The sequence below is a fragment of the Archocentrus centrarchus genome, chromosome 1 (genome assembly GCF_007364275.1).
Source record: "Archocentrus centrarchus isolate MPI-CPG fArcCen1 chromosome 1, fArcCen1, whole genome shotgun sequence".
In the NCBI taxonomy this organism is placed as follows: domain Eukaryota; kingdom Metazoa; phylum Chordata; class Actinopteri; order Cichliformes; family Cichlidae; genus Archocentrus; species Archocentrus centrarchus.
The window spans coordinates 30865186-30877379 of NC_044346.1; the positions used below are offsets into that span (position 1 = coordinate 30865186).

Consider the following 12194-nt stretch of genomic DNA (forward strand, 5'->3'; position numbering starts at 1 on the left):
TGAAGTGGGTTTTGGTTTCATTTTACTTTAGATGGTCAAAAGGTGCTTGATGAAGAATGAGGCCCCTGTTAAAGTCTTCATTGCTGCTCCATACGGGAGTGAAAAGAGCCAGTGGAAGGGAGTGCAGTCCTTATAATAATGTGTGCCAGGTGAGTTCACTTAAGGAACAAGTTCAAACAAGGAACAAAGAGGAGAAAAGGTCAATAAAAATAATCTTCACTACAATAAGTGTGGACTTTTAGCTTTAATTCAAAGGATTTTTACAAAAGTACTGCATTAACTGTTTAGGAAATTCTTTTTGTACACAGTCCCCCATTTTCAGAGGCTCAAAAGTAATTAAACTAACAATTTTAAATGTAAGGATTGTATATAATACTTGGATGAAAATTCCTCACAGTCATTGACAAATGCTCTGTTTCCTCCTTTGAGTTGCTCTGCCAGGCCTTTATTGCAGCCTTCTCCAGCTGTTTGTGAGGTTTTTTCGCATTCGTTTGTCTTCAGTAACGGAAAGCTCCTCGCTAGGTAAGATCAGGGGACTCATCAACAAACCAAAAATATTCCACGGGGGGAGGGTGGGGACGGGGAAAGAAAAGACGGGAGGAGGCACGGGGGAAGCCAGACGGGGAGAGGGACAGACAGGGGGGGACAGAAGGAGGCAAAGAAGAAAACAGACAGGAGGACAGAAAGGACAGCGAGAGAGAGAGAGAGGAGAGGGGGAGAGAGAAGAGAGAGAGAGAGAGAGAGAGAAGAGAGACAGGAAGAGAGAGAGAGAGAGAGACACAGGACAGAGAGAGAGAGAGAGAGACACAGAGACAGAGAAGAGAGACACAGAGACCGAGAGAGAGACACAGAGAAGAGAGAGAGACACAGAGAAGAGAGAGACAGGAGAGAGAGAGACACCAGAGACAGAGAGAGAGACACGAGACAGAGAGAGAGAGACACAGAGAACAGAGGAACACAGAGACGAGAGAGAGAGACACAGAGACAGAGGGAAGCAGAGAATGAGAGAGAGAGAGAAGAGATAGAGAGCGAGAGAAGAGGACAGAGATATAAAGTCTTTATATATATATATATATATATATATATATATAATATATAATATATATATATATATGGCAACACATACTGGCTCAGCCAGTGATTTATTAAATAAATACCACAGACATAAGAAAAGTGGCACTTGGAATTACATTGAAAGGCTCCATACATATTTAATTTCAGCACTTACTACTGACCTGACATATACAATATATGCATCTAAATGTTGACCTCAATTATCACAAAGCTACAATTCCTGGATCTTGGATTTTTTTCCACGTAAACATAAAAGTATTTAAATTATTCGCAATTTAGACATTTTAGTTTTTGACAAGTGAGCATTAAGATGCTTGTGGCAGTTTCTTCGCTTTGTCAGATTTTATTGAAACACAATCTCAAAGGGAAGACTTGTTTTTTTTTTGTTTTGTTTTTAAGTGCATGATACAGACAGGAGCAAGCTCATACTCATGAGTCATTTCCGGCTATATAAATATACAGTATGCAGGCTATCAATCTCTCATAATCTGATCATGGGCACTGAGCATGACGCACCTCAGAAATTAAGTATTTGCACCCTGAACTAATGAGCGTTGCTCATTTTAAACTTGACTCCTCCGACCGTGCTGTGCCTGTTTATCGAGCGTACATAGGAAACGATCAAAGGTCTTTGACCATTTCTGTCAGCAGGGGCAGAGCTGATAAGTCGACCAACCTGCTAAGATAAAAATCTAAATTTCAACTTACTGCATAAAATCAACTTTTTATGCACATTGCATTAAAAAAAAAAAAACCCCAAAGGGCTTTAACAACCCCAGACCCACACTACTGTAGCTGCTTGCTATGAGAGCGCTGGTGGAATTTGAGCCCACCACAGTTTCTGAAAGACTTCCCACACTGTCCGCAAATGTAAGGCTTCTCTCCGGTGTGGATGCGGAAGTGTCTGGTTAAAGCGCCAGAATGACGGAAACACTTGGAGCAGACTGAGCAGGTATATGGCCTCTCTCCTGTATGGATGCGAAGGTGGGTCTTGAGGTTCTCCATGCGATTAAACTCTCGGTTGCACACTGTGCAGCGGAAGGGGCTGCAGCCCGGTGGGTAAAGCTGCAACCTGGTCCTCTTGCTTCCTGCTACAGGTTGCTGACACCGTTGCTGGAACCTTAGCTGGCACTGGCCAGTGTGCCGTCGCAGCAAGCTGGGCAGATGGAAAGTCTGACCGCAGGACTTACAGGTGTAGAGGGTAGCTATGGGGTGGTTGAGTTTATGGCTGGTTCGCACATGGACTCCATAAACCTGTGGAGGGGCCTCTGACACAGGAGCTGGTTCAGACAGCTGAAAGATGTTAGGGAATTCTGCGGGGAGGGATGGAAGATCTGCAGGTGGTGGAAGGGTGGAGGTTGGGTTTTGAGAACGAGCTGTTGGAGAAAAATAAATACATAAAAAAATACAGAGGGTTACATACACAGTAGAAAATAAGGAAATTGTCCACCTCAATACACACCTGATCTCAAAATTTTCAGTTACACATAAACTTTATTAGCCTTAGAAATAAGCACTTATGCAGGTTGAGCATAAAACATACAGTATTTACATGCATTAAGTAGTATACTGGTCATTGTATTTATGTAAACAAAGATTGAGGCCTTCAGAAGGATGTGGGAATAAATTGCTGTTTAGCAGCCAGATTGGAATCCCAGATGTTAAAATTTTGCATCTGTTGATAGCATGAAAGTATAAATGCATTGCTGATTGGCACGTGGGTATGAGGCAAATTGTCTAATTAGATGCTGGTTGAAACTGGCATTTATATAGAACGTTTCTCCTTGTAGCAACTCGAGAGCTTTTTACATTGCAAGCCACTAAAACACATTCATACTTCATATTTTTATTCCATGCACCTCTATCTCACATGCACACTTACAGCCAGTTCAGAATCACCAATTAACCAAACACACATGTATTTGAATTGTGTGAGGAAACTGCAGTTCCAGTGCCCAAACACTGAGAACATGCACAGAAAATTCCCACAAAATTTCAAACCCAGAATCTTCATGCTGTGAGGAACCAAAAGGAAAAATATGGGAAAGAAAACTAATTTGGGTCAATTAATGTATTTATAGCTGCCTGAATACAATAAGGAAACTGCTGTTTTGTATGACTAGAACCTGTAATTTTACAAAGCTATGAGAAAATTATGAAAGTTCCTCCTCTAAGAATGCTTCTTTCCTTCCATTTTGTAATTTTAAGTTGATTAACCGGTAAATAACATGTTACTGTGAATAAATAATATTTAATAATAATTATTGCACTGTATTTAATTGATATTAAAAACATCCACTCATTTACACCAGTCTGTTCACAAAAAAAAAAAAAAGAAAACCTTTGAAATGTTTATTTAAAAAGACAATAAAAGTGCTTCACATACAGTGGTAAAATGGAAATTATAACATTTAAATCAAACAGAACCACAAAGCAGTAGTTAAGTAAGTACTGATATTATTTAGGGAATCTTTTTCCTCATTTCCTCCAACCACTGGTCTTTTAAATAGATTCAGACAGAGGGCAATACACACTGTCACAAGCTGGCTGTGTCCAGTCCCAGCAGGGCAGAACCTGCCAAATTTTTTTGTATTAGCTTTGACAGTTCACCTGTACATTTTCCTTAGAGTGGGTCCAGCTTCCACTATGGTGGCAATCAGAATGGACTGTGGTGAAGTGAAAGTCTGGCACAGAAAGGACAACTTGTACTAGACTCACACTTTGTCCTGCTGGTGCAGTGATCTGAAGTGTCAGAAAGGATGCTGGTACCGGAGGTTTGGCAACCAAGGGCCTCTTCACTGGTCGCTTTGGCACGAAGGGATGTGGGAGCTGACGAGAAGCCATCTCCCCTTATTGCAGCTGATCTGCTGTCATCTCTGGCAGCTGGCACTGATGCTCCTGTTGTGCTGGCATGGATTGAGCAGGGAGCACTGCTGCCTCCCATGAGACGCTCTTCAGACTCGGGGAGCTGCAGGCGACACAGGCTTCTGAGGCAACACAGAGTTCCTGCCTCTTCCACTTGTTATACCATTGGACAAGTATGTTCTGGTTCACTTCCACCAGCTGAATGTCTGTTCCCTGCATCACCTGGGAGTTACCAGGTACAAGCTGCTTAATCTTATAATAATCCCTCAGAATTTAGGACCAACTTGATTCAGTTCCTTTAGCATTCCTTACTGTAGCTGAGTGAACACTGTGGCATCTTCTAAATATGTTTTCCACTAACTGAAAGCAGTTAGGACACTGCAAGTGCTAAACCCACTTAACACACTATAGGTCATGCTCTCCGCACCAGCCATTTGTGAGGGCTTAAACCAGCTCTTCCCTTTCAGCTCGATCCACTCTCTTCCACAGTGCTATAGTTGTGTTTGCCTGCTGGATGCTGAGACAGCGAGGTGTGATCATGCAGCTCTACCAAGTACTGAGCAAGAATGTCCATATTATGGTCACCGACAGCCTTTTCAAATTAATAAAAAGAAACAAAAAAACAAAGACCTTTAACATTTTTCTGTGCTGTGGATTTAACAAAATACGTGTACGCAAGTACTCAAAAATACTAAAGATGGGCACAGGTCTGTATGCGTGCATATTCTGAAAAATGATCACACTGACACTTACCATATCTTTATCTTCAGCTTAAATGTCAACTTCAGCCTCACAGGATGAAATAGATGGGAAAGTGGATACACCCGATGTAGGTGTTAATGTAGCCGAGGCCATGATGCAGTATTGCATCAGTGTCTGTTTCCATTATAAATACTTTGTGACATTAAACTACTAGGAATTACAATTCTAGCTATATATAACTTATGCACCACTTTAATATTTGTTAATGTTAAATAAAATACAACAATTACTTTACACCCAGTGAAATAGAACATGGTCAGTCTGGGATATATTCCATGTAACAGCTGCAATATTGATTGGTGAAATAACGAAAATAATTTGCCACAATGATCAAATGTAGCTGCAAATGAGATTAGCCTGCAAATTCAAAATCCTCCAACAAAATTCTGCATCATTTCCCCAGATTATCTTTCAGCAACTTCACCATAAGAAAAAATGCGTATTCTTGATTCCACACTTCTAAAACTGAATATTGGTAATGTCAGAAGAGTAAATATGTAAAATTAAAGACAATTAGTGATGAGAGGCTCTGTAGTGTGTTAACTGCTTTTACTTTTTTTTTTTTTTTTTAAACCCTCTTTTATTGTAAACATTTTACCATCCTGTGACCTAAATGCAGTTCCAAAGACTTTTCCACTCCAGCTGAGCATGCCAGCATTAAATATCCTCCATCTGGGCCCTATTCCAGGAAGCAGGTTTAGCTATAAACTGTGAGCTTGTTAACCCTGAGTTGAGGGAAACTCTGGCTTTCTGTTCCAGAAAGAGAGTACAACAAGAGAGAAAGAGAGTACAACTATAAGTAAAATTATGTCATGATTTGGTAATAAAAATTATTGTTAATATTTTCTCTCTCTCTTGCTAAGTTGGTGCCGACACTCCTCTGACTATTAGCAGTAACTCAGCAAACGGTCTTTGATATGGCTGTAAGAGAGCCGTCATCTATCAGTGAAGGCTGAGATTAATTCAGACTAAATCTGTTAAACTGGGGAACATTAAAGCTACATTTTTCTCTAAATCTCGTGAAGCATTTTATCCACTGATGGTAGAAAGAATCTCTTATTTATATATATATAAAAAAGAATAAAGGTAAGGTTGCTACATTCCATCATTACATAAAATTTGTACTGAATAATTATATAAAAACAGTTTTTGTTTAATAAACTGACTTGAGGGTAGATGTGCCCTCAGCCCATTGCTATCTGGGTAATATTACAGGTCCTGATCCGTTTCTACTGATTTTTATCTTCGCTGTCTGTGTTTTGGTCTTGTCAGGTTACAGCTGAATCATTAGATTTAAAAATCAGATGTAAAATTAAGATTTCAGTTTCTAATCAAAATTAAAGTTGGGTAAATGATAATGAAAGCTGGAATAAAAATTATATATTTTATATCAAAGTTTTATTCTGTCTATGATGATCACAGAGTGGCCCAAGCTGATTAAAATGACTCTTCGTCCCTCCTATTTTTTTTTTTTTTTTAAAGAAATATCATGGTCAGCACTAACACATGTTCATATTCCTCAGTCTTTTGGATTAAAATGCTCTTTATTTACCTGTTGCCATGTGAATCTTAGTATCTGGGCTCCACTCATGATGCCTCCCTAACCATCACTGCTCCCAACAAAAACCACAATAACCTACACAATGTAGGATAATATATAATATACTGTAAATAGTCCGGCCTGTTAAGGTTCAACACACAGGCACATCATGTACATTGTATATAGTGTTATTATTAGTAGTATTAAAGGTTAATCTTGTTTGTTGATTTTATATATATTTATATTCTTTTCTTAATAGTGTGAATTATTATATTTTTACTTATATTTATAATAACTGCGGCTGCTGTTACACCCAAATTTCCCCTCTGTGGGACAATAAAGGCTGTTTCTTCTTCTTCTTCTTTCTTCTTCTTCTTCTTTCTCTACTCATGCACATGCTTAACTCAGGGTGCACATACTCAGAGTTGATTCAAGTTATTCTGATCAGTCTTTCTGGAACAGGTAACAGAGTTGCCAATCTCAGAGTTAATCAACTCAAGAGTTTATTTTTAAACTTGGGGTTTGCTGAGCATGCTTTCTGGAATAGGGCCCCGAGCTCTGTTCCCACCTTATTTGTTGTTACAGGGAGATATTTTGTGACCGTCTAAGACACACACAGCTTTCTCTCTTACCCTGATCGCGCCCGGTGCTGGAAAGCTGAGTGTTTGAATCTTGGCTCTGAATATTCGGCACTTCTGGTTTCCACTCCTCCAACATTTTGGACTGGACTCCAGACATACACTCCAGGCTAAAATCTTCCATTTTAAATGAATCCAAACAGCAAGAGGAACCATGTGTCTCCTCTTCTGGTCTCTCCTGTTTTACAGTAACCTGCTCTAAAGTGGATTTGCCAAGAATACTGGGAAGTGGAGGTGAGATGCATTGTTGAGCTCCTTGGTCTTGACATACTGGGTTCATGCTTTCAATCTTCACCATACACACCTGAGAAATCTCTTCAGTGACCTCTGCAAATAAAGACATGCAATAGATGCAATTTAATGGAAATAGAAACACAAGACCTCTCTTTTCATCCTTTATAAATAAAGGACTGAAACATAAAATACATTTTGAAGTGAGCCTTCTTTTGAGCTACATGCAACTGAGCACACTTTTACAACTCTGCTTCCAAAAAATGTTTACATTAAAAACAGAGCACAAAACAGGCGCAAGGATTCGGAACTTCAAATATTTTTTGGAGATCATTTCACACATCCAGACTAGAGAGAGACACCATCAGGCATGTTATCAGGGCATGGCAGGTGTCCTGATGGGCTTATTCAACCTGTCCTTAGCCCATGCGGTTGTGCCGACCTGCTTCAAATCTACCTCCATTGTGCCAGTACCAAAACACTCCTCCCCAGTGTGCCTCAATGACTACCACCCAGTTACTCCTCTGGTCCTGGCACACCTCAAATCCTGTCTTGGGTCCAGGATTGCAGCGCAATGGAGACTGCATCCTCTGTGCGCCTGTTCTTGTGGTAGGCAGAACAGGAGCACAGAGGATGCAGTCTCCATTGTGCTGCACTCTGTCCTCTCACACCTGGACAATAAGGATAAGTATGCCCGAATGCTGTTCTTAGACTTTAGCTCAGCATTCAACACTGTCATCCCCTCACATATAATCACCAAACTAAAGAATCTGGGCATCAGAGCTTCTATCTGCAACTGGGCTTTCTGACCAACAGGCCCCAACATGTTCAGATAGCCCAACACTGCTCATCCACTCTTACACTAAACACTGGTGTACCACAAGGGTGTGTGATGAGTCCATTCCTTTCCTCATCTCAACAAAAACCACCAGGTTCAGAAACAGCTTTTTCCCCACAGCTGTATCCTTATTGAACTCTGTGCCCTGACACCACTACCCTTCACACACACAAACAAACACACATGCCCCACCTCCCACCCTCCATCACCTCACTCGCACAGGCATCCACTAAAACCTCTGAGTATTATTGCATTGCTGCACCACTTTTTACAGTACTACTAAACCCCCAGACTGAGTATTTATTGCACTACTTCTACTTTGCACACTAACCCCCCTGAATAAGTATTTTATTGCACTTCTGTACATATACTGCTCATGTTATATGCTTTTTTAAAAAAATAAAATAAAAAAATATCACTGCTCAAGAACTTCTGGTTAGATGCAATCTGCATTTCATTGCACTGCACTTGTGACATATGCAATGACAAACTGCATCTAATCCAAAAAAATAAAATAAAAAATAGCCAGCATCTGATCTGTAGTGGGAATGCACAAAGCATGGGTAACCCGCACATCAGTTTAGGCACCATTAAAGCTGAACAATATTTTTTTTTTGGAGCAAGATATAATGCCATCTTATAAATGCATAGTCTGGATGGCAAATATTTGCAAATTAGTGCACAGTTTATTTAAACTTACAGTGTGCCAACTTTTTTTGGAAACAGAGTGAACAGATTTAATAAGAAATCACGAATCACTACAGGATGGAAAAAAAAGCTGTTTGAAAGTTACCTTCAACATGGAACGAATAAATACAGAGTTTGCTCTTAGTTTAGTTATTCATACAATTTTATTTTATTGTCTCAAAATAACACTAAGTGGAATAAGTGCATCAAGACAAACTAAAGACCTTTTGATACTTCGCAGCTGATTTTGTATGTTACTGTGTGGTTGATTTTTGATGCGGTACCTGCACAAGTTTTTGTACTTTGTGAATGCAAACCGGTATCTTACATACATCCATCTAAGTCATTTTGACTCCACACTTTAGTGTGTTAAAAATAAAGAAAGGTTTTCACTTCAGCAATTATGTTGCATACTTTTGTTAAACCAGGCAAGCGTGCATCACTGTTTCCCACTTGTCTACAAAATGTGTGAAAAATGTTCATCCCCCCTGTATGAACTGTTTCGCTGTTAGTTTCTATGCACACATATCTTGGTCTAAATAGGATCCTGAGACATTTACCTACACTGGAATTGGATAGTAATCAGAGAAAAATATAGCCAGCCAAATACCTTTGGTGCAGCCATTGTTTTGCTCTTTTTCTGGATCTGAAGCTGCGTCACTGACACTGTTATCACTGCGTGATCTCTGATCTCCAGGTCTGCCCACGTGTTTATCCTGGATGTCAGGGGGCTGATGTGCACCGCTGTGACCCACAGGCTTAGTGTCACCTCTGACCCCTGTGCAGCTATGCACGCTGATTATTTGATTGCAATTAGGGTGTGGCGATTTATCTGTGTACTTTATGGCACTGAAGAGCTGATTTGTAGTAAGGGGGCTTCCATAGTTTTCCTCTGTGCGCGCAGAGTCCAGCTTAGCTTCGGCTCGCTGTAGCCTCTGCTTGAGGGACTCGTTTTCTCGTCGCAGCTCTTCATTGATGTCACTTGTCGCCTGACCTGCTACAAGCTTTTTCACCTCTCGAACCGCGATCTCCACAGCGACTTCAAATGCTCCGTGTAGGGCTGCAACAAGCTCCTCTTGAAAAGACAGCGCAGCATCCGCTCCGGAATTTTGTTTTACGCACGGTCGCTCTTTGGTCCCAAACAGCTGCGGCTTCATGGTGCGTTTAAAGACGCACTAGCGCTGTGGAGTGATCTAATATTAAACCCCCTGATGACCACGGGAGTCCTCAATAATGGATACCTTGTACTGATGCAGCTCGTTTGTAATCAAAATGAGAGGTTTTACTTCCGCCAACAGTTGCTTATGTGCCAACTAGTGGTGTAAAGGGCGAACTGCATTATTTCATTAATAAAAATTAAAGTACAACTGGGAAACTTCAGATTTATTATCTCAACACAGTGACCGAAAATATCTGGATTTGTGCACTTTTAACAACAAGCATAGGCGTTATGGCTGCTTCCGCGACCTCTTCCATCAATCGCGGGTTCTGTAACGGTCTAGGTGGGCAAGTATCCAACCAGAAGGTCCGAGGATGGCCAGAGTCATCACCATCAGGACAAAAACAGATTCCTGCCGGCCAACATGTTGCTTCAGTTATAAAATTCCGAACGTATTAAAAGGCTTGAAATTAGTTTCTACTTACCACAGCGCCTATTTTATCTTTGGGTGGTTTGCCACGGATGTAATTTGCTCTTTGTTGAACACCTGGCCTGGGAACAAGAGCCCGTCCAGCCTTCAGCAGCCCAGCAAACAGCCCATGCATGTTTGGTCTTGTAAGAAAACACTGCTCGCAGACAAGAGAAATTAACCGCCACGAGTTTGAGGAGCCTTTAAAGTGGCTTTCCTCACACACCTCCTAATTGGTCTTAATTAGGTTCCCTACACCTGCTGTAAAAAAAAAAAAAAAAGTTTTGATTGGATAAATTTCTTATGTGTAAATGGTCTAAAAATGTTTTTGTTTGTTTTGTTAATGTCAGCGACAGCCTTATAGCAAATAGTTAATATATTTTGAGCCAGTTAAGTTGGAATCTTGGATCTGTTTGATGCTCGTTATCTTGAATGGGGTTGATCAGAAATACTGCCTAATTGTGGCTTAACGTTTGGAGGGTTTTTTTTCAAATAAAATAATTTCTAACAATATTTACTGACTTTGAAAATCTGCCCTTTTTTCTGTTATATTTTCGCTGATATTTTACACATACTCGTCAAACTCCCATCCCCAAAGCCATAGTTTGGGTCTTGTTACACTGCTTCCTTTTATGAGTGCATCCAGTTCCCAATGGATTTCATTTTTATTACAACCAGCCTATTAAATTTTCAAAAATGGAATATTGTGAGTTTGTTTATCCAATTTAGGGCCGTGGGAGAGTACGAGAATATGAAATAAAATGTACCACTGGATCTGCTGCTGCTAAATACTACCTTTCCTTCAGGATTCTCACTATGCCAAAATGGTAGGAACAATGACCCTCGTGGTATAAGCACTATTAAATGTCATGTGGATAACAGCAGCAATTCCATTAGCTTTTATCTGCAGGAGGCAGTCCTGAGTTCAACTTCGCTAACATTGGTAAAGTGGCACGCTCACTATTTAAGAGTTGGAATGACTTCACTTCATTAATCTCATTAACAGCCACTCAGGAAGGTACAGACAGAAAGAAACCCTGAAACTGAGTTGGCTGAAGGCATGAAGGAAATGCTGACACAAATCACCAAACAAGGCCTGATCAAAGATGAAGGTTATCATGCCATTTTTTCAGCAGACCTCTGGTTTCTTCTGATTTATACACTGAAAAACAGAACGAATCTTATTTTCTTGTATAAACACTGCAAATTTGTGCTGTACATATTAAAATTTGTGCACACTGCACAACAATTCGCAAGTTATAACTTTAACAGCAACGTGAACACCTGATGCAAAAGCATGTCACAGCAAAACAAACATGGTCTCAATTAAATGGAGACTGCTGTGTTTAAATGCAACTCGAGCAATGCACCTCTGTTCAGTTCTGACGCATCAATACTTTAGGAGTTAATTAGTAATTTATTTGTGTAGATTTTTAATACAAAATAAACCCACCTTTACTTTCTCCACATATATTTGTTCACATTGAGGCACTTCCATAAGTATGGGTGCTTCTTTCTTTCTAATATAGCTTGTGTTTATATTGTTGTTTGGATTGTTTTTCTTTTTTGAATGCTACAGGCTGACTCTTGTTTTGAGGTGAGTGCACAGGCACTAACGTCATTAATGGATTAGCCTACTCTTTGATTATTCCTTTACGTCCCTGGCGGCTCCCAGTGCTACTGACGCGCCCTGGGAAGTGGGTCGACTGGGCATTAGCGGGTGTGAAGGTTGCACTTTGGATGCTGGTTCAGTAAAGGGACTGTCTGACTCTCTGTTGGCCCTGTGCATGGTTTTGTCTCATTCAGACTAAAGGTAAGCACTCTTATTGCATTTGTTGTTTACAATTATTTTTGGTGTTACTTTATAGGATACACTAAAATGTAAGATGTTGTAAGGTAAGATGTTAATGGAAAATCACTTGATATAGAGT

General features: G+C 40.2%; 1 protein-coding gene across 1 annotated transcript; it reads right to left on the bottom strand.

The window, feature by feature from the left end:
* Positions 1-1843: 1843 nt before the first annotated feature.
* LOC115786496 (zinc finger protein 287-like) lies at positions 1844-9882 on the bottom strand. The gene is made up of 3 exons (XM_030738665.1): positions 9246-9882; positions 6874-7206; positions 1844-2450 (listed from the first exon to the last, which is right to left on the bottom strand). Exons 1-3 carry the CDS (start codon positions 9790-9792, stop codon positions 1861-1863), a joined length of 1470 nt encoding a protein of 489 aa, XP_030594525.1. The 5' UTR covers positions 9793-9882; the 3' UTR covers positions 1844-1860.
* Between the last annotated feature and the right edge of the window lie 2312 nt (positions 9883-12194).